This window comes from Pteropus medius, unplaced genomic scaffold (genome assembly GCF_902729225.1).
Source record: "Pteropus medius unplaced genomic scaffold, Ma_sr-lr_union100, whole genome shotgun sequence".
NCBI classification, from domain to species: Eukaryota; Metazoa; Chordata; class Mammalia; order Chiroptera; family Pteropodidae; genus Pteropus; species Pteropus medius.
Genome location: NW_024344378.1, coordinates 26,335,817 through 26,359,498, shown reverse-complemented (window position 1 = coordinate 26,359,498; position 23,682 = coordinate 26,335,817). Strand labels below are relative to the sequence as shown.

Sequence of the window (23,682 nt, the reverse complement as noted above, 5' to 3'; positions counted from 1 at the left end):
ATGATGACCTGGGCCATAGCCGGCGTGTAAAGACCATCACACAGTAGAGCCCCACGGGAATCAGTATCTGGGGAGAAGGAGAGCAACACAACCTGGTGGGGAAGAGGAAGAACTTTGTAGCAGATACAAGGGCTGAAGGGCTGAATGGTATAAGAACCACACCAGATACTTATGAGCAGAAGGAAAGCCAGGTACTCCTGGGTTCCTGCAATATGAAGCTGTTGAGGCAGTAAGAAAAGCTATGTAGCCAGGACAGAAAGGCTGTCTTTCTATTTAACCTTTTCACAGTTTCTCCCCATACCAGACTGCCTAACATTGGTGACTGTTTTCTAAGTGCCTATTTTTAATAGGAAGAATGACCTGCAACCAACAGGTAACTTTCAGGTGAGAAAAGCCAGCAATCACCAAGCCCAAGAATATGTGCTATGAAAGGCGAAACAGGAGAAAGATATCCCAAATATCTTATTATGACCATAATTACTGAGTCATATCAGCCAAGGGAACATTGCTGATGAGTGCTCAAGCAGACCCTGACTGCAGTCTTGAGGCAGGATTCAGGAATCACATTCATTCAAAAAATGCAAGAAGAGTGGTGCACATACCCTGACTATCAGAGTTCAGTGGGTCCTTACATTTCATTCCACAACTTCTGATGGCTCGAGGACCTCCTCACTGGCTAATATTATTCCAGTTACAGAAACCAAGAAACTGAAGGGAGAATTAATTAATTACAGTCATTAATGAATTTTCCTTATTGGTCAAAAAGGCCTAGTGAAATAAGTAGCCTCAGGACTTGGAAATTAAACGCTAATTTTCCAAAGACCCAGCTCTGGAATGGAACAAGAGAGTAAACATCCCCTCAGCCTGGTGAATTGCCAGGAGAAGAATGCTGGCAAGGAACTGAATGGCACTTGTCCTCTACCCTTAGGAAGAACTAAAGAAAGTGATTTAGAAAGAAGGTCTACTAGTTGTAAACTTGAAGCTCTAGCTGAGGAGGAGGGTTATGTAACCACAGGTTCTTCTATAGCATAGTGGTCTCCAACAGAATCTTAGGGATCCTCAGATGACAGCAAAGTCACCTTCCACAAGCACAAACATTCCATTACTTTGTAAATCTAACTGCTGGAAAATCATCTTCATGTGCCGAAGATTAAGTCATGACTGATGTTGCTGGCAGTTATGTACTTTTGATAGGAAGCAGGAACCCTCATTCACTTATGCTTTTATAAAAACTAATTATAAATAAATCATTTCCACTTCTAAGCTTATATACAGTCATTTTCTTGGCCACCAAAAAGTGTAGACATTTGAACCAATGAAGTCTCATGAAGTCAATGAAGTCTAGTGAAGGGCAATTTGTTGAGAAGCTAGAAACAATCAAGGCAACTAAAGAAAGTTTTTTTGGGGAAGAGTATGAAGATTTCCTATCTCTCTTTCTATACTAACCTGTATTTTAACTACCGAAGGTTTAATACTGTGATCACCCTTGAAGAAAGTAAATAATAGTCAAACAACTGCTGTTTGTATTTGGTCCTTTACTCAATCAGCAAGTCTTCACTAAAAGCACACTTCCTGTAGGCTAACTCGAACACCAGAGGGATATCACTTAAGTCCTAAACAGTTTCTAATTATTGAGAAAAGTAACCATTTGGTAAAAAGAGCTTTAGGGAAAAAAGTAATTTAATTCACCCACTACATAGGTGACTAACAGAAACACAGAGCAAGCCTTCTTCAAGTCCTATAATTTTTCAATCTGAAAAAAATTTTTTATATAGAAGATACAAATTCACCTACAGATGTCAGAATGTACAACCACTTTTGGAGACTAGGTTTTAAAGGATTCTTTAGAGTATCATCAGTTAATAAAGGAAAGTCCAGTATAAATTCCCTTTCCCTGATGTAAGGGGAAGCTGAACCAAGAAGGGGCTGCCATTTTTGACTACTTGGGACAAGAAGAGGAAAGTAGAAGGCAATAAGGACATGGCAGAAGTCAGCTAAAATCTTCATAGGTTTATCTATATCTTGTGATCTCATCTCTGCTCATGAAATGTGAGCTCTTGATCAAGGATGTATCTTATCTGGAAAATGTAGTCAAACTACCTACTAAGCCTGTTACCGTGAATGAATCTTCATTCTAAACCATCCTCTGTGGAGGGCAAGGACAGTGTAGCTCCCAGAAGCATGGTGTTAACATTTAACCTGAGGAAGATGAGGCTACCAGAGCAGGGCATACAAGTGGAGACTGGAATTCAGACAGACGGAGGTAACAGCAGGCAGAGACGGAGTCCATGAGAAAGTCAGGAGACTCCAAACCACTTTAAATTTTTTCCTTCCTTATCCAGACAGTGTTCACAGGATCTGTTTGGTCACCACAGGAGTGGGACATTAGCTGGTGTGATAGCTAAATCCATGGGCATTGTGCACTTTGGATAAGATGCTCTGTGTTCCTAAGACAACTCAAGCGATCTCATGAACCACTGTTCCATGATAATAGCAACATTACTATGAGTCAAACCCACAGAGTGGCTCTTGTGATGAGCGTCCCTGTGCCACACACTAGAGAGGGAAAGGAGAATACTGCAATCGTGTGTAGCATACAGCATTCCCGTGAATTCCTCTGGGTTGTGGTGACTATGCTTTTGAAGTTGATATGACCTCCAATTATGATTCTTTGGATTTGCTCCTGATTCTTCACAGAGATCTGAAAGGGACTTTAGCTCACCAGAGAGGGAATCATGATGACTCCCCCATCCTGCCCCACCCCAGGGTCATGTTCCTACCATTTAATTAGATTTCAAAGCCGGCCATAAGGTAATGTCTGGGATACTATGAGAACCAAAGGGGGTAGAGCAGGAATGAGGATTCTTGAGGGAAATACCAACACATTCATCTTTCATTCTAAACTGTGAATCTAGAAGCCACATTTCTTCTCTTTGGAAATAACAAAACAGACAGGAAAGAGGCGTAATGTACCTCAGGATGATGAAGAGGTCTGGACTTCTGAAAGAAAAGAAGATTCAACTTGAAGGTGGACTTTCTAGATTTACCACAATTGCCAAGTTGGTTCACAAGGGCAGTTCACGCATCTTAAGTGGAGGAAAATGTGCTCATAAGCTTCCATTCTGCACCAGATGTTGGGAAGTTATGAATATTTTCAAATAATGATATGAACCACCAACTAAGTCAGAGGGATGATGTGTTTAAATTGATTTAAATCAGATTAGTACCTACTTGGCTGTTATTACTGTTACAGAGACAAAATTTCAGAGCTCACTGATAAAGCAGCTTCCTTCTGTGGAAAGAGCTCCAAATGTGATGTCTGGAGATCTGAGTTTGAATCTTGGCTTTTTTACTTATTGTGGCCTTGGATGATCACCCCCTTTGAACTCTGCTTCCTTATCTCTGAAATGGATTCTATCACTTACAACTTCACAAGGTTACCATGAGGATTAAACATACATGAGAGCTCCAAGCACACTGGTGAGCACAGAGTGGTGCTCAAATGTTTAGTTTTGTTCAGGGGTTGTTTTTCTCTCTACTTATAAATCTTTGCTCAATATTAACTTGGCTCAGTTTCTGCTCCTTACACACCAATTCATCCCAGTCTTACTTTGGCTTTATATTAATGTTACTTAACCTGCCACTGATATGGCAAAGTTAGAAATCATCTGTAGGGGAGGGTTTGCTTTTTCGGGGAACACAAACGTACTAACATTAGAAATTCCTTAACCCTAAGGGCAATGCAGTTAATTAAGTCAGTATGCCAAACTGAACTTGGGACCTGGTAAAAGAAAAAGCTTCTACTGCTGAGAAACTTGATTTAAGATGATTTCTGCTTGCTACCAGTTCATAGAACAACAACAACAAAAAAGGTTATGTTTATAACACTTCTATTTCCTAAATCACAAATCAGAATGTGATTCCTAATGCATGTCAACTACCAGAATGCCTGTACCGAATGTCTGAAATAAATGCTCTTGAAAAATTTAGGATGTATGTTCTCTAGATGTATGCCATATATCACTTAATATTTATCTAAAAAGTTTTTTTGTCCTCCACAGAAAAGCCACCCTCACAATAGTCAGAAGGGAAAAAAGCCAGAGAAGGAAATTTCAGGATTCGTCACAGAATATTAGTAGGGGGAAAAAAGACAGGAAAGAATTAGCAGAGCAATAGTTAGGAAAAATGGGAGACCCAAAGGTGACAAGCAAACTGTACATAGGCTCCAGGGACTCGGATAAGCAACCTCTCAAGATTCATCTGTTCTGCAGGACCTAGTCAGATAAACTGTCAGAAGGCAGGCATGAAGTGGAATAGCTCACATGCCTCTAATCAGAGAGGATAACTGAGGGCTTTCCAAGCCTGAACAAAGTTGGAAGTGGATAAGTCCCAAAGCTTGATCACTGAGGCAGTACTCAAATTAGACATCCAAGCCAAGAAGGTAGACTCAGAGAATACTCCTGTTTATAAACTGCGGGGGAGAGTACGAGGACCAACGCGTCACTCTCTACTTTTCCTGGTGGCCTCCTCATAATCCCCAAGTCTGGCACATATTTCCTCTCAGAGCAAAGGCGTGCATTCTAGAGAGGTCCTAATGCCACAGAGATGTGCAACAGGGCTGTTTCTGTACGGAGATTCAGGAAGACATGCAGTTTGCATTACTTGAATGAAGAGTGAAAACATGTTGCTCTGTACTGACTCTGAAGAACAATGTAAATTGTAGCCACATGGTGGCATGGTGAGTCTACCTATAGCCTTTCCCAGCATGCCAGTGGGAGGAGGTGGAGAATGGAAGAGACGTGAGAAACACCAGGACTTCAGGCAAACTGTCCTTGGTTTGCCACTGTCACTGACAGGAGTGATGGAAGGGACAGGAGACAGTAGAAATGTGTTTTATTTGACCTAGAGAAACCAACAATCAGGCAACCTAGCTTTGAGTGAACTCATCTCGATTTCTTCATTGATATTTTTTCCCACTTTCGGGTTAATTTTTCTAAGCCTGTGATTTTTTTTTTTTCCAACCTGAATTTTAAAAAGGAAGGCTTGTCAAAGGACCAGAAGCAGCAGCCTAAACTCAGGGTAATACTGCTTAAAATAGGTTGCCTTGTTTCTTTAAAAGTGTTTATGTATTTCTGTTTGGTGGGCTAAGGACTATTTTTATAATGATTAATGATTATGGTCCTGTCTTACAAGGGGAAATGTCTTCACAAGATAAATAGCTTCACAAGATCCAAAGGAATAAATCTTGAATGATAACATTTTAGTCACTATACCATGTGACTCTTTGGCCCAAGATAAGGTGACAAGCAATTTGGACACCTAAAATTCCACCTGTTGAGTACTGTCACCCATATCTTGTCCAGGATCACCCTGTATATAGTGCCTGAAATAGTTTTAAGACTTTTCAGAATTCCATAACCACAATACCCGCTGGAAACAATAAAAAATGCCCTGAAGTAAAGACCAAATTTGAGGAAAATTTTGTTAAAGAATATAACAGCATACAATTAATTGAGCTAGCATTCTATTAATAAATTTCACGTTTTCTTCGGTTCTGAAATCTCTGACTCTGTAGATGATGACCTGTTTACAATGATGGTGAGATGTTCAATCAATTTGGTATGAGGCGTACTTGCTCAGTGCCGGTCTCACAGTGAATGCTCAATAAATGTTAATTGTTCAAGTAAACTGCACTGTATTCAATTTAAGATGGTCTAGCAAAGTCACAATGAATTCCTTTAAAAATAGCCTTCTATTCCAAGGCACACACCAGTCCACAAAGCTCAGTGTGTTCCAAAGAAACCCAATTCTATGCACATGGATAAAAGCTGCAGATGTTAACTCTTTTTGTTTAGATTACATGGCATCCAATCTGGAAGTCTTGGATAGACAGTAAAATTCTAAGATGCTAATAGAGATTATTTAGCTATCTAGAAACTAACTACAATTATGGGAGGTGTTGGCATGGGAGAACATTTCCATTAGACAAAGTAACTGTAGATTACTATCCACATAACTGTAAAAATAAAACTTTAAAACAAAAAAATTTTAGCTTAGCTTTTAAAAAAGAGACAACTTCTAGGTAGGGAACATAAAATCCCAGTTTTGATGAGAAGATTAAATATAATTTTTGTCTACTCCTAGATCTTGCAACATCTTGTAGACAAAGAATGTTAAAGAAAGAATATAATTCAGCATCTTGGGTCTCCTGTCCTGTCGTGTCAGTGTGATCTTAAAACAAGTGTGAACAATGGATCTTTATAGGATTTATAAAGAGAAAATTATATAGAGGCCCTTACCTACCTTTTCAAATCACTAAAACAGGAAGAATAAAGGGTGAATGATAAAAAAAAAGATAATTTAGTTTATAAACTATTATGTCTGTGACTTAAAAATAGATATAGGAGGCTAAAGTTAGTTATTTTTTAAAACTGTGGGACTTTTTCTTTCAGAACTTTTTTTTTCTCAGATTTCCACCTAGGAAAAAAGGAGAGAGGCTAGAATATTAAAACTAATTTGGGCTTGCAATTAGTTGCAAAAAAGAATAGCTAGAATACTAGTAATGAACGTCCATTTTTTTTTGTAGAATACACATGTAGTTAATAGACATTCGAAGGGGATTTTTCTCCTCCTCCACTCCTAAACATAATACTAGTTTGAAAAAGTCAGGAATATTCCACACTGCCCTCACCCACATTTTTTTTTTTTTTTTTAAAGCACAAGCAGTTTAGAAACAAAGGGCTGCATTCGCCCTCATCTAATAATGCTGTTCATGTTTGATTTAGCCCTTCCTAGACTTTATTCTCTGATGGTAAATCGTGGAAGGGGTGAGGAGAATCTCTGCTGCTTTGCTTTCTTTCAGCATAGTTTTCCATTAAAATGAGAATAAGGCCCAAAAGATATCTCCCTTTCTGATATACCACAAAATTACAAACTCCACCATCATAATTAATGTTTTAAAGTCCTTCGAAATGCAATAATGAACATATCTTTATATAGCCCTAAAGTTATCTTTTAGGAGTAGACTGCAGTTGAGATTTAAATAAATGTTAGAAATGTTGAGGAATATTCAGAATTAAGAACTCATCATAGTCATAGAGCCAAATAGCTATAGGTACATTTTACATTTTGTAATTCTGTTTTCACAACTTGATTTTAATGATTTCTGCTGCTTCTTTTTTAGGTAGAACTAAGTCTACTTTTTACAAATAATATAGAGATAATGTTGCACATTCATAGCTACAGTGCAATGGTAACCTTATTTTTTCATCTTTTTTTAAAAAAAAGCTCAATTACTTTAAGCACTTTAAAAACTTAGTCCCTACAAATAATTTTATTATATTATACTGGCAATAACACTGATCTATAACTGATTATATTTGTCTTTGGATTGAAATATTAAAGTCATGAGCTCAGTATCACTTCAAATGCCCCAGTCAATTATGATTCTGCCCAATCCCAGCAGACACAATTATTTCATCACTGGAAAGAAACTTAAAAAACAAAATCAAAAACAAAAGACAGGGAAGCTTTTAAAAAAGTCATAATAAAGATGCCTGGATACATAACTCATTTTTCAGACTGCGTAAGAAAAAACAGGAACCTGTTTTGCTTGGAAATAGTTCCGTTTGATTCCCAGTGACACAATTTCCAGCAGTGATTTGGCTCGTCACTGAGTGGGCACATAGCTGTTCTGGACAGATTTCTGATGGGGTGACTTCTTTTCCCATCATACATAACAATGCTAACTGGCATAAGTATGCACACTGCCAAATGTATTATTATTTTTTAAATATGTAGTTGAATAGAAAAGCACTAAATAGAATTCATCCTTTCAAAATTACATTTTAATAAAATTCACTCTTGTACCATAAGGAAATAGAGCATTTTGGGAGAAAACATTTAATTTTGAAAGAGTCAGCTCAGTGAAACTGACGTGACAGCCTTCTTTTTGGAGATTGTGTATAATTGACTGGAAGCCTAGAAAATATTGAAGACTAAATGCATTGGGAATTTTGTTGTTGGTTTTGTTGTTGTGGTGTTACTATTTCCACTCACCAGCTCGAAGGGGTCGTGGAACTCCCCCAACAAAGATAGTTTTTCTGGGGTCCAAAGGCTGAGAACCATCCATTACAAAGTCACTGTCACTTAGGTTCCATGGTCGAATTTGCACCTGAAAAAAAGTTGTTTACTTGGTCCTTACTTCATTTCCATCAACCCCAAATGAGAATAAGGTGACTAAAGACAAACCCACTGATTTGTGCATTTTACAACATACACAACCCAAACAAAAATCCAGTTATTAGTTAATGTAATCTGCATTAAGTGCCTTTCAATAGAACTTTTGGGGAATCTACTTATAGATACTACACTCAACTCTAGACATATATCATGAAACCTTCAGAAACCACTGGTGGCTTGAAAAAAAGCAGTCTTTTAGAGACATTCTGGGTTTTGAATCAGATCCATTTTAGCAACTGATAGACTGTCTATAACCTGTCATAATATAGCACTTAGCTTTTTAAGAGTTCACCTAAAGGAAGGGAACAGGAATAGAAATATTTTCTAAAAATTATCTGTATGTCTGGATTTTAAATTCTTATCGCCCCCTAAAATTAAAACATTTATCTTTCAGCAATATGATTTAACATAGATGAACACTCATCAAGTAAGCATGGAATTACCAGCAATATCAAATACTGAAACACATGGAGTTATCTACTTTTGATTTATTTGACTTTCCTAAACAGTGTGGTTAAATAAAGGCAAACCTAGAAATTGAAGTAAATTTTCCAAGAGTAGAGAAGGATATCTTTATGACATATTTCTTTCTATTTGTTAATATCTCTTGACTAGAAATCTGACTTCCTGCTCGTAGTTTGTACTGTTTACCATATAATAAAAAATAAGGTATTTCATCAGAATCTGAACCTTAAAACATATTTGTTTCGATTCGTACCTGAATTTATGAAAGGAAAGCTCAAAACACAAAATACCCTCCCATCCTGAAAGGTGAGTTTCAGCACTGCCTGAAAACCAACCAGTTATGCAATTGGCCATGTGCTCTAGGAAGTGGGCTATGTGTAGAAGGCAGAGAAACCTGTGTCTGTCCTTAAGTAATATGCCTCTCCTTTCTCATTAGGCTAGGAAACAAAACAGTTGAGTTTTCATTTCCTTAGTATCAACAAAATTCTTCATTTTCCCCATTGCCCAACTGTCAACACTTAATGCAAGGAAACACATAATTCCTTATGTGGCTTGGTTTATATCCAGGAGTACTCCCATTTGAAAGGTAATAAATCTGCCAGTTATGCGTTCGAAATACTTTGAATCAACTCTGAAACTGGCATTGCTCAGAAACAGTCTACACGTTCCTTATGGTTGATATAAAATTTACCCTCATCTAACTTTTTGCCTCTTATGACACTGTTGCCTTCGCTAGTTAGCCAGAAGCCATAAAAATCTCCATTTCTTTTCTAGATCCTGAAAACTTGGACCCATCTGCAATTCAGTAAACATTCAAGCATTGGCTCTACCTATATAGCATTAAAAAAAATTCTGTTCTTTCCTTGTAAAATTTGTTCTGTTTGATTAAAGTATCATTTCTTTGACATTTACCACAAAGGCAGATTCATTAATACCATACATAAAACACCACTTTTCAATGCCTTATACAGGGTGATCAGTTCATAAGATCTATAAATGTCTAACCATTATGTTGTACACCTGAAACTAATATACTGTATGTCAACTGTAATTGAAAAATAAATTAAAAAATAAGAACAAAGCCAACAAATGCCTTCATGAGGGCCGATTATTAATTTTTAATTAAAAACACAATTTCCTGATACTGGAAGAACAAGAATTCTAATGTCACACACAAAAAAGTAGGATATATCTTTTTCTACACAGAGCCCTCTCTTCTAGTCTTATCCCTACTAAAGTAGTTAAGGTAGCTTCAGGACCTGGTAAGGTAATTTCAATCACTTGACAATAATTGAGTTTGATCCTGGATTACTTTGCTTCACAAATAAAAACAATTCCTGTGCAGAAAATGCAGCCTTCTACAATAGTTGTAGGTAACTGTTGCTCAAAAGAACTCTGCAGAAGATCTCAAACCTTCTGACTGAGAGTTTTCATTACTGTCTCATCCTCTATCCCCCCACAACCCCCCTCCTCCTGCCCCTGCTCCCATGCTCACATCATTACGTCAAACACGACCCATTCCATTACCTTATTCTTAGCATTATAGATTAAGGAAAATGCTCAAGGGACAGTAATGATTAACTCTATTCATAAAAACCCCCATTTCCCAGCTGCCACCAGAAAGCAGCTCCTCAGAGCTCGTACCACTACAGAATCAGAGAAATGTCAATATAGGCCAACATCAGCACACTCTACACTCTAAGCAAAAGTAATGTTGTCCCGTTTGCCCTGAAAAGTACACATCTTGATATCGCTCTGAAATATAAGCCCACTCTGAAATATAAGCCCACTCTCACATAAGGCTTGTTCTCCATCTTCTAAGATTTATTCTCAGGGCCTGATAGCCACGTTCTATCTTTCTGACGTAATCTTTGAATAGATTTTCTATTCCTTTGAATATATTTTCCACACACACATATATTTCTCTACTTTTTAAATACCATACTTTATAAGCTGACACAAATGTTTTGTAGAAAGAGGTAGAATATAAATAAAAGAACTACTTTTTGATTCTGTTTCCTTATTAGTTCTGAGAACAGATGAAATTAGAACTCTGTCCTAATTCAATATAAATTTACACAGTAATACAACTTTTACATACACAGGGATCTGTGTGTGTGTGAGTGAGGGAGGGGGAGAGGGAGAGAGAACTCTTCCAGTATGTTGTCACATAGGCTATATATGCTATACTGGGGGCAGGAAAAGCCTCAACATCCACAGGACAAACATAGGGATGTCACCAGACGATGAAGACCTTAAATGAGCCTAAAATTGATTCCAACACTGATTCTCCTTCCTGAAGAAAACTGACCACATTTGCTTATAAAGGTGTCTCTAGGAAGAAGTACCACTCACCAGCCCTTCAGCCATGCTATGTCCTTACAGTATGCGTTACACAAAACCAAATGTCTGTAGGGCCAGACAGGTAGCATTATTGTGTCAAGCCCCAGCGACAATGGTCCTTTTAAAGGAAGCAGAAAATTCTCAGCTCCAGTAAGTAGTTATAATTCACAAATGTGCTGTCAGACTTTCCCATTTTTTAAAGGTAGCTAGATTTTTATGTGCAACTTCAAGATTTTAAAATGTTGGGAACTAATTCAAATGTTAAAATCCCTATACAGGCTAAACAAAAATATCTGCAGGCCAGATCTATCCTGTGGGCCCTAGTCTGTGATCTCTGGCTAAAAAGGTTTAGTCACCACCCAGTTCACAATGGAATGTTGTGTTCTATAAGCCCTTATGAGAGAAAATACAAAATGGCTTTTCTTTAGTTTCTTTTTAAAGCATGTATTCTTACTGAAGCTCTGGGGAGAACCGTGAAACCTACTTTTGGCTAAATTATTTGTCTTCTAAATTCTTATCTCCTGAATTAATAATCCACTTTGTATAACTGCTTATCTCCAAAGGCAAAAACCAAACATATAGCTTGGCTATATAAATATACCAATTTATACCATATAGTGACTTTAACAGCCTTTAAGAAATCTAAAAGAATGTAACATTAATGATATTAACAGTTAGTACTGAAAGCACTAATTTTTCTTTTTAAGGTTCCCAAAGTGTGTTGTGTGAAGTGGAGGTCCCTAGGGTGGTTCTGCCAGAAAAGTTATAGACTATCTCGTCCTTCTTGGAGTTTCATGACACACACTGGTGTTTATTAATTAAAGGTTCTAAGAAGTCCTATGGGAAAGAAATCTGTTCAAATGTTGTTTAACCCAGCATTGCCAAAATTACTTCTATGGAACCTATCTTTTGCATCACACCTATTAATATCCACGCTTTGATGTATCAAAATATGGAATAAGGTTGAAGTAATTGAACTTTTCCTCACTTATTTCCTGCTATTGCTCTAAAAGGGTTGCTTCTATAAACATTAACTTCAAATGGTTAAAAGTACAGTAAATTTAAATAATAAATAGCTGTTCAAAGAATTAAGTTTTCTGACTAAACTACACAAAAGAGATGTTACCAAATAATTTTGACTATTTTGTTATAAATAAAGTATAAAATATCTAATTATAGCTCTATATAGAAACTAAAATTACATCCTAGTAAGAACTAAAAGTCACTAATAATAGGGATAAGATGAGGCCAGGTGCTAGGAAAAAAAGTTAAGAAATGCAATATGGGCCACTTATTTTGACAGGAGGCTATAAGATAACATTATTTCCTTAAAAGAAAATTTCATTGAAATTTTGCAAAAGTCTCTAAATTAAAATTAAATGTAAAATGCATTTGACTGTATCTTTAATAATAGGATAAGAGAAAACACAGTTTTAATAACACTGTTAAACACAAATCTTAGGGTTTCAAGTTTCTGAACATTACCAAGCTTCCCTATAGCTCTAGAATCTTCTCAGTTCAGACAACTATTTAGAATTTAGATACTCATCTACCAATAAATAATGCTATCTTGAGCTCATTTTGAACATCTCACCCTGTATTTTATTCTTGTCTGGTCATCTCCTTAAGTTACATGACCGTTCTACTGCACAGTGCCTTCCTTTACACCTGTTCATCTCAAGGCAGCTCCAAAAAGCAACAAATCTGTTCAGAGTCAATAGTGCAATCTGGTGGCCAGCTCAGGAACCTACCTAACCAAAGCAACCTCCCTGCTGTTCGTTCTGTTTCCCATAAATTTCCCATAAAGCATGTGGGTAAGCCTCCCCACACCCCCTTTTCCTTTTTCCTCTTTTCAATACTCTTCAAACTCCTACTCAAGCTCTTCAGGAAAAAGCCTCCATTTTTCTCTCCCTAATCCTACAATCCTTTCAATCCACATGAATCAGAAACACAATACTGCAGAACCATCAGGATTGCTCTCCCCAATGAGCAGCAGCATCCCGGCTCTTCTGACAACCAGGATGAGTCAGCTAAACCTAGGTCCGCTGACATACAGCTGCAACAGCTCAGCTGCAGTGGTAATGAACTCAGACCCACTCCAGCTGTCAGCAATTCTATTTTAAGCCTCGCAGACCTCACAGAATGACTGGAGTGCTCCAAAGTATCACAAATAAACTAGTTTGTGGTTTGTGAGACATCTTTATCTCTTCCATAGTATAAGGGTTTTATTATTATTATTATTATTAACCACCAAAACTAACAGCCACAACAGCAGTAATTGTGGTTTGGACTCTTCAAAGTACATTCGTATTTGGTATCTCATTTCAACCTAATTTTTACCACATAGCTCTCTAACAAAAAGGTCAGACAATTTCCAGTTTAGATGCCATCTATTATTCTCAAGTGCTGTCCTCCACCCAGTGGAGAAGATGCCTTCCCTGTATATTCTGGGGATCATGGCCAGAAAGGAACCCAATAGCTGATCAGACATTATCTTGATAAGACTTAGGTACTCTGGGCAGCTCTAGAGTCTCCAGTCAGAGCCTCCAGTCAGGCCGCAAAGCAAAAAGCTATTAAGTCTCACACTCAGACTATTCCTCCCATTTCTTAGATACAAGTATAGCCATGTGTCCTTTAATGATGGGGATATGTTTTGCAAAATGTGTTAGGCAATTTTGTGATTGTGCAAACATCATAAGTGTACTTAGACAAACCTAGATGGTACAACCTATTACTGTAATTGTATGTGCTATATTTTTAAACGACTGGAAGTACAGTAGGTTTGTTTACACCGAAATGTCATTTTGTGGTGCATAACTGTAGATCCAAGAGAGCCTCATCAAAACCAGGATTCTTCCTAGACAGGGAGCCAAAAGTAACCCTGGGAAATTCAAGCTCTCCTAGGATGTTCCACTACCAGGATGGTCCACCATCAGGGCCAGGAAACAGTCCAGGAACAAAAAGGAAACCCTGCCATTTAAACCAAGCTGCATAAACCACAGGCTTACAGTCCTCTCTCTAGGACCCTCAGTTACTGCTGAACAATTCTAACAGCACTCTGTACACTGTTTCACAAGGATACCCAGTACAAAAATAAAGTATGCATAAACTGTGCCCCCCAAATAGCTATGCATAGCTTGGCTCTGTGCTTGACTTAATAAAGCTATTATTAAATAAATCTTATGATTAATACCTGTACTTATAACAGGAGGCCTTCCTGGCTCCTTCAGGAACATCTGACCACTTTGCCCTTTGGACCCCCACCTTTCCCAGCCCAACTACTCCCTGTAATACTTCTATCATAGCACTTGTCACTCCTTACTTTGCTTACTATTCACCTGTCTAGTTCCCTCCATTGAATTCAAGGGTCCACTAAGGCTGAGATCATATACCTGCAGGGGTCCCAATTGCCTGGCACAGTGCCCAACCCTTAGTGAGTGCTTTGTGCTCTCAGTGTTCTGGTGAATTAACAAAGGTGAATTAGCAGAGGCAGGCACTGGTACTGCATGAAAATGTCCGGCAGCTGCTCTTCTATCTCCCAGATCAGTCCCCTCGCACCACTGAAAGCTGCCAGACAGGGGCATGGAAATAAAGTGTGTCTGGTCACCAGTGGGTACCCCAGGACTTGGGCCTAATCAGTGCAAATTTTCGATGCCACCAGGTGACCCACTCAGTAATCAGAATTACCTAGTGCTCATCATTACTGCTGATGCTTCCGCATGACTTAGAAAGCACAACCATGAGAGATGAGTCCCTTCTGAAAGAAAGAAGAAACTAGAACTTTTGAGCGTGTATACTCAACACTGTGCTAGGCATTTTACACACACTGTTACACTTAAACTCACCATAACCCTTATGCTGTAAACATTGTCCCTACTTTAGAGAGAAGGAAATTAAGGCTCAGAAGAATGAAGTCACCTCAGAACTGAAACCCATGTTTATCTAACCCAAAGTCTATCCATACTCTTTCCTCTGCAAAGATTTTGTGCACCTGCAAGACTCCTGTGCTCCAGGCTCTGGCTACCAGTCACACCTCTGATTGCCTCCTGGGCAAGTCCACGTGCATTTTTATTTGTGAGCGATTAACCTCTCTCTTCTTTCCAACCACATTATGCCCATTTTCAATTCATTAAAGAAGTAATGATAGACTCTTCTTAAACCTAACAAACCTAGGGGATAGAAAAGCTCGAGAAAATGATTTAACAATGAAACTGGCACTATACTCAGCTATTTTAACTTCTAGGTTCATAGTTTCAGGCAATCATGCTCTGCAGCCATATAATTTTGTCCAATGTCTATATAAATGTGTATTTTCAGCTCTGGGGTACTAGGACAAGGATGTTGTTACTGGCATGCTGATCACTAAAACACTTGAGAGGAATGTACACATAAAAGTTCAAGTTACCTAAGTTTTTCCTGGGAAGAAGCCTATTCTTTGAGTGAGCTTCATGGAATACTAATTCCACTGAAATCTTCACATGTATAATTCTAAAACAGGTAAATGATATACTGGATTAAACACTATTACACACATTTATTTACTGTAGGACTTCTCAGAACCTTAAGATATCATGTTTCCCAAATGTTTGTGGCTATGGAACCTTTAATTGAAGGAAAAAATGAATATAAAATGCAAAGTAAGTGCTCAATATACAACACCTATTATTATTATGAGTAAATCTTTTGTCAATGATCCTCTCAAGAGACCAGTGTTTATTGGGACAAGTGTTATTCAGAACACACTTTGGAAAACACTGACTATGATCCCTTAAGGCGGAGATCCCCAAACCCTTCCTCTCTACTCCCCCCACCACCCACCCCGTATTTGCAGCTGCTCCCCAGCGCTAGCATCACTGCCTCCGCTCTACTTCAGATCATCTGGCATCAGGTTCTCATAGGAGCACCAGTCACTGATGCCAAAAAGTTTGGGAACCACTGCCTTAGGGGACAGATTGGCTATTCTGTCCACTAGATACCATTTAATTTATTGAAACTGCATCATCTTTTAGACCTCCCCGGAAAGGAATAAAAGCTTCGAAAAACTCAAGGACTAAGAAACTGTGGACCCATTTGCTAAATCAGACTCGGGGGAGAAAAGTAGGATTTATTATGAATAGGAGGTACTTCCCTCATTTTAGAGGAGGAATTCCTTCTTTAGAGAAATTCCTATGATGGAAGGTGCCCAAATCACAAGTTTAGACCAAGGATTCAGGGAACAAATAAATAAAAAAGATAAGAAGTGCTGTAGATTTCCAAGGTGGGATATAACGAAACCAGATTTAATTGAGAAGGTAAAATTATAGTTACTGTCTTAAGAATTAGTAGATGGAGAATGAAAGAGTTTGAGTAAATATACCACAAACCCAAGGACAGAGGCTGTCAATCAAGGTGCCCTATAACTTAGCCCCTACCTATTTTTCCCATTTTAATTTTCCTCTACTCCATTTCATACATTTGTGCCCCTTCTAACCAACACAACTTCTCCATTCATACCACAGTTTTTCATTTCTGTGTTCATACTGTTGTCTTTCTCCAAAATGTCTATTCCCCCACACCGTAGTACCTCCACCTCTCCTAGCCAGTCTCCAAAATCTTCATCCTTCAAGACTTAGTTCAAATGACACTTCATTCAAGAAGCTTTCTTTCATCACTCTAGGTATATATAAACTCTCCAAAGTACTTAATCTGTATCTTATCTTGTTTTTATTTTGCTTAATTTGACAAATATTTGAGATCCTGTTATGTACCAGGCTCTAAAGATTTGTGTATTTATATATTTGTGTTATCTACCCATTATGCTATCACATTTTTGACACAGGATTTTAAGTCTGATTCTTAGTAAGTTCTGATTCACAGTAACCAATACTAATGCCTTGCCCACAGTATGCATTCAATGGTGGTTTGAAGGAAGGAAGGCACACGGTTAAAAAAGATGGCTGTATGTGGGCTGGAGATAGCTATCATAGCAGGTACGATTTGCTATACATAATGTAGTGATCAGAGTTTTCAGAAAGGAGATGGCCTTAGATAGAGATTTTAAAATAAAAATAGAAATTAGAAATTAAGATGGGAATATTTCAGGTAATTGAATATGGGGTTCCGAAAGGGAAGGAGAAAAAGGTAAGGTTAGAAAAATTTGAAGTCAGACTGGGAAGGCATTAAATCCCAGGCAAAAGGATCTGGCTTTGGTAGCTGAAGAGTAGTGATTAAAAGTGCTAGAGATCTCATTCCTATATAAATGGAGGCCAGAGAGACCAGAATCATAAACAGATTGGACGGAATTAAAAATTAAAGAATCAAACCAGCCTCTATTTCCAGTTTCCTTGCTCCTAACATTTTTTTTCAATTTTTATTTTTCAAGTTTTAAGTGAATGACCATGTTATCTAAAGAACTAACCTTACATAAGCTCATTTCAGTTTGGTGAGACAATTTTTAAACATATAGGAAAATCAATCTGTTATATTTATGGATATTTGTAAATTGTTACTATGTTATAAATTATAAGGAGGAAGAAGCAGGAAACCTCTGATACTCCTTCCAAGATGTTTGCTATTCCAGATCTCTGACCAAACTGTTCTAGAAGGTAAGAACCAGAAATATTTCCTTCATCTCCTTTTTGAGGCTTCTAGGTCCTCCTAGGTTTCCTACTCTTATCAGTTTGTAGTCTTAAGGCTTCAGGTTTAGTCTATTTATACATTTAAAAAGTCATCTTGACAAGAGGGACCACCTGTCACAAAGTCTGTCCACTTCACTAAAAGCCTGCACACGGACATAGCTATTCTCTGGGAAGCCTGGGACACCTGAGCTATGGAATTCCTCTTGCTGGAAGAAGGAAAAAAATCATAGACCTAGAACTTTTGCAACAGCTCCTGCTCTTACCAATTTGTCTATCCATTCTTTGGGACTAAGGAATCAACTAATCAGATCATAAATACAGTTTCTTCTGTCATCTTTCAAGATCAGACCTATACGCAGAATAGTCTGAGTGGAGTCATTTAATGAAAGGTAATCACTAACCAAAAATGTCTCCCTAATACTACCTGAAATCCACGAATTAGGGATTCATTTGAGTTAAAAACAAACAAACATGATCTTAGAAAGGATAACTGAGAAGAGACGTTGCTCTTGGGCTCTGTGTTAGGAAAACAATCTGATTAACCTAATCTACACAAAAAGAACAGCTTTTGGTTTGATCGGGGCAGGGTGGGGAGTGGGTGGGAGGAAGAATAGAGGATAGAAAATCTGTGAGGTCATTTTGGAACACAGTATATTTCCAAGGAGAAATCTAGGGAGGATTGGAGAGAACTAAACAACAGAATGAGGGCACTAGGATCCTAAAAGGTAGCCAAGCTAAGAAGTAGAAAAAGTGAGAAAAAGTCATAGCTCAGAGATTTTGGTGAATGAGCTCCAAAGGTTGACTTTACCTTGAGCTATTGCCAAGGTCCTCATTTACTCCTAGACATTCTGCCCAGCCCTCACTTTCTGTGGGGGCATCCAAAATGAGGTGGAATGTACCGAAACCCGGTAGGTAAATGTGGCCAAATGAGGCTGGGAGTGACAAATGTAGAGCTGAAGCACAGGAAGAGAAGGTTTCAAAAGTGGAGCCAAAAGAATTGGAATCCAAAATGGGATCCAATTCATTAGAATTAGAGGTGTTTGGAGACTTTTATGTTTCCTAGCATAAATTTTATTCAAATTGTTTATGCTGGAAATTCTGAGTGTGCTTGGGTCAAAGAAATACGTGATCGGCAGCCACTATTTAGAATTCACCAAGCTCCAATAAAACTGCTTCACTTGAGCTCAGAAAATGAAAACTGCAATAAGGCAAAAATTTGTAGAAACACAAACAATGAAAATTAGTTTCTCCATAGATGTTTCCAAAACATATATTACACTAATTATTTTCAAAAGTCCTTCAAGCCAAGGGTAATACATGTGTTTAGAGTGAAAACACTCAACAGTAATGGTGCTGCCTCCCCACCACCTTCATCTGCAACCACCACTGCTCATTCCTCTCTCAGGAGATGTCCAGTCCTGGTGAGAGCTTGTCCTGACAAGGCATATTATCCTCCTCTTCCCCCCACAGAGCCAGTAATGACCCTTTCAAAGTATACTAGCCCCATTTGCATCTGCTCATCTCTAGTCTCCTCCTCTCAATTTAATGGCTTCTTAATCTACTATGGGTGTGTGTGTGTGTGTGTGTGTGTGTGTACATATACATGTATAAAATTTCTAATCCTTTTCTAGACTGCATGACCAATCCCACCTTAACCCTTCCTAACTCACTCCCACTCCCCGTCTATTGATGTGCCAGTGGCAGTGGCTCTCTGGAGGTTGATCATTTACCTCTCAGACAGCTGAGCCTCCAAACTTGGTTCGATCTTTCTAATCTCACGCTATTTCAAAGAGATTTAGAAAAGTTATTTCAAGTTTCTTATTATTTACTTAGATGAAATATTGAACACTTCCATTCCAGTCTGTCCCCATGTCTCCCTCATAACAGCCTCTCCACACTGTTTAAATTAAGGCCAAAGTTAACAAAAGTTCCCTACTCCTTTCCCCCACCTACCATTTCTTATTGTTTTCCTCACCTGTATAGCAACCCTAACCAACACCGTTAACTGTTGTTATAAAAATATGGTAATGGCCCCAGAATTTGAAAATTATAGTGGCACTTTCACACTCGCTAAAATCCATGCTTCTTTTTCTGCATCAATTATTCTAATATGACTCAATATCCCCATTCTTTAGTGACTGTCTCTTCAGCTTTACACATTGTAGTCTCCTCCTTACAGCTGGCCAAGTCCCAGCATCATTCTTTGGCAATCATTGTAAGCCTTGTTCTAGCTGTCACCATTTGTTTCAACAAATGTTACCATACAGATAAGCTCTAACCTTGTTCTCCTGAGATTTATGGCACTTCGTTAGGCTAATAGCACCATTCAGTTACATTTATACAAGTACCTGACCTCACAAAATGTTTTCATATTCATTTTCCTCTTATCAGAGCCTCTTAACAACCCAGAGAGGTACCATTATTCTTCTCATTTTATAGATGAGGAAACCAAGATTCAGCAAATTAGGCGACTTATTCAGAGCCAAGCAGATACTTAAATTCTACAGTCAATACCCTAACTTCTATGTTCGATCCTAACTCCTTCCCCATGCACATTTCTGAAAACAAATGTTGCTGCCCAGCAAGCCCCACACCTCTGGTGTTAAGTGTTACACGGGATGCTGCAGGCCCCGTGACAGATGCCTTGGTCCACATCAATATTTTTACTCTATTTTCCACTCGTAGCACCAGGTCTTGACACACAAACTCACCCCTCCCAATTTCCCACAGAGCTCTACTTCTCCCAAGTTAACCAAGTTCTTTTCTTCTGCTCGGATCATAGTCTTGCCCCTTCTCCAGTGATATCCACTCTGCCAGGAGAAAGGAAGAAGTCTTCCTCTCTTACTCGATGACTTACTCACTCACACTCTTTGGTTCAGCAGCCACAAACTCCTAACCACAAACTCTGTATAAGTGTAAACTTATTTATGGTCTTGGATCCATGCTCTCTGTCCTTCCCCTCTCCTGCCCTGTTTGAAACTATCCATTTTACAGTGTAACCTCCTGGCCCAGAAGGCTCTATTTAGCCATCTGTGGGTACCACCCAACATAATGCTTTGCATTCAAAGACACATAAACATTGATAATTATGACCTTTTAAAAAAATTATTCCTGTCCTTGATCTGAAATAATAATAGAAACCAGCTCCTGAAATCATTAAGAGCATTATTTACTTCACTTCGGAGTTTCTGAGCAGGAATTAGCTTAAAAGAGCTGTAAAGTGAAAGACAAGGGCACATTTGTTTACATGCAGTCTCTAAGGTATAAAATGAAATACTGAATAATTTGTTACTAGCTTTCCACCACCAACAGTCCAGCTCTACTGCATAGCAAGGTTACCCTGGGTAAGAGGATCCTAGTTACCAGCATTCTCATTACAAGGAGGAGGCAGGCCATCAGCTATTCCAATTGCACATGTGCTCTAGAAAAACAACAGATGGCTGCATATTACCTACCGGTTTATCCTTGATGGTGGGGCTTGACACACACAGGTATAGTTTCCCATCTTCTTCTAGGCAGGCATCTATCAAAGCTTGTACTGAGCTCTCCTCCTGGAACAGCAGAAAGGCATAGCCTTGGGGAGAAAAGAAAAAAAAAAAGGGTAGGGGAAGAAATCAGTAAATTAAACGCAAAGTACTAATTAAAATTTTATCTCTTGTTTTACTTTGGCTTTGGCAAATTCTGACTGAAATCTAAACACTTGAAGTGGGAGATGGGCAAGTTATAGTCACTGAGACTCTCATGTGCCAGGCATTGTATTAGGTGCTCTACAAATACTACCTTGCTTTAGGCTTGCAACATGCTACAACATGGATACACCTTGAAAACATTATGCTAAGTGAAAAAAGCCTGGCACAAAATACCACATATTGTATGATTCCATATATATGGAATGTCTAGAATAGGCAAATCTATAGAGATAAAAAAAAAAATAGATTAGTGGTTGCCTAGGTCTGGGGTACTGGAAGGAAGAGGTACAGATTTTCTTTTTAGGATGATGAAAGTTTTCTAAAATTGATTATGATGATGGTTGCATAACTCTGTGAACATACTGAAAACCACTGAACTATATATTTTAAATGGGTGAACTAATCAATAAGGAAATAACATCCTTAAATGATACATTAGAACAACTGGACATAATCGACATTTACAGAGTCTTTCATCCCAAAACAGCAGCTTATACATTCTTCTCTAGTGCACATGGAAAATTCTTAAGGATAGACCATATGCTGGGACACAAAACTGGCCTCAACAAATTTAAATAAGACTGAAATCATACCAAGCATATTCTCTGATCATAATGCTTTGAAACGAGATCAACTATAAAAAGAAAGTGAGAAGAACCACAAACACATGAAGAATAAACAACATGCTACTAAAGAATGACTGGGTCAGAGAAGAAAGAAAAGGCGAGATCGAGAGATACATAGAAACAAATGAGAATGAAAATATAACATATCAAAACTTTTGGGACACAGCAAAAGCAGTAAGAAGAGGAAAGTTCATATCACTATAGGCTTATCTCAAGAAACAAAAACAAGCTCAAATAAACAACCTAACATCACACCTTAAAAAACTAGAAAAAGAAGAACAAATGAAGCCCAAAGTCAGCAGGAAAGAAATAATTAAAATGAGAGCAGAATTAAATAAAACTGAGAACAAAAAGACAAAAGAAAAAATTAATGCAACAAAGAGCTGGTTCTTTGAGAAGATTAATCAAATTGACAAACCCCTGGCTAGACTCACTAAGGAAAAAAGAGAAAGGACACGACTAAACAAAATCAGGAATGAAAGAGAAGTTAAAACAGGTACCACTGAAATACAAAGGATCATATAAGAATACTATGAAAAATTAAATGATACCAAATTTAATAACCTAGAAGAAATGGATGAATTCTTAGAAATATACGCTCTTCCTAGACTGAATCATGAAGAACTGGAAAATCTAAATAGACTGATTAGCAGTATGGAAATTGAAATATCATCGTAAACCTCCCCAAAAGTAAAAGTCCAGGACCAGAAGGCTTCACCAGTAAATTATACTGGTGAAGATTTAATACCTATCTTTCTCAAACTCTTCTAAAAAAATTGAAGAGGAGGCAGTACTTCTAACTCATTTTATGAAGCCAACATTACCCTGATCCCAAAAGCTGGTAAAGATAACACAAAAAAAGAAAACTACAGACCAATATATCTCATGAACACAGATGCAAAAGTCCTAAATAAGATACTAGCAAATCGAATACAACAGCACATTAAAAAGATTATACACCATGATCAAGGAGGCTTCATTCCAAGGGCATAAAGATGATCTAACACATGCAAATAGATTAACGTGATACACCACATAAACAAAGAAAGAACAGAAATTATATGATCCTATCAACAGAAGCAAAAAAGCCTTTGACAAGATACAGCATACATTTATGATTAAAACACTTAATAAAATGGGTATAATAGGAAAGTGCCTCAACATAAGAAAGCCCATGTATGACAAACCCTCAGCTAACATTATATTTAATGGTGTAAAACTGAAAATCTGCCCTCTAAGATCAGGAATGAGACAAAGCTGTCTGCTATCACCACTATTATTCGATGATTTTAGAAGTCCTAGTGAGAGCCATAAGGCAAGAGAAAGAAATCAAAGGCATCCAACAGGGAATGAAGAAGTCAAATTGTCACTTTTTGCAGACAACATGATTCTACATATGGAAAAGCCTAAAGACTCCACTAAAGCACTATTAGAAATAATAAATAAATACAGTAAAGAATCAGTATACAAAATCAATGTTCACAAAAATCCACAGCGTCCTTATACTCTAATAATGAACTTTCGGAAAAAGAAATGAAAAAAAAAATCCTTTTTTTTTGCAACAAAAAGAATAAAATATCTAGGAATAAACCTAATGAAACATGTGAAGGACGTATATAATGAAAACTATAAGACACTATTAAAAAAAATTGAAGAAAACACAAAGAAATGGAAAGATATTATGTGTTCTTGGATTGGAAG

The 23,682-nt window shown here is 37.8% G+C and overlaps 1 protein-coding gene across 6 annotated transcripts in view; it reads right to left on the bottom strand.

Moving 5' to 3' along the window:
• CPEB3 (cytoplasmic polyadenylation element binding protein 3) overlaps window positions 1-23,682 on the bottom strand; it is a 165,525-nt gene that overhangs the window by 23,707 nt on the left and 118,136 nt on the right. For all 6 annotated transcript variants that reach the window (XM_039871733.1, XM_039871734.1, XM_039871731.1 and 3 more), the window contains exons 7-8: window positions 21,122-21,240; window positions 8,059-8,173 (exon numbers count right to left, since the gene is read on the bottom strand). In XM_039871733.1, coding sequence (XP_039727667.1) covers window positions 8,059-8,173; window positions 21,122-21,240 — 234 coding nt within the window. The remainder of the gene's footprint in view (window positions 1-8,058; window positions 8,174-21,121; window positions 21,241-23,682) is intronic.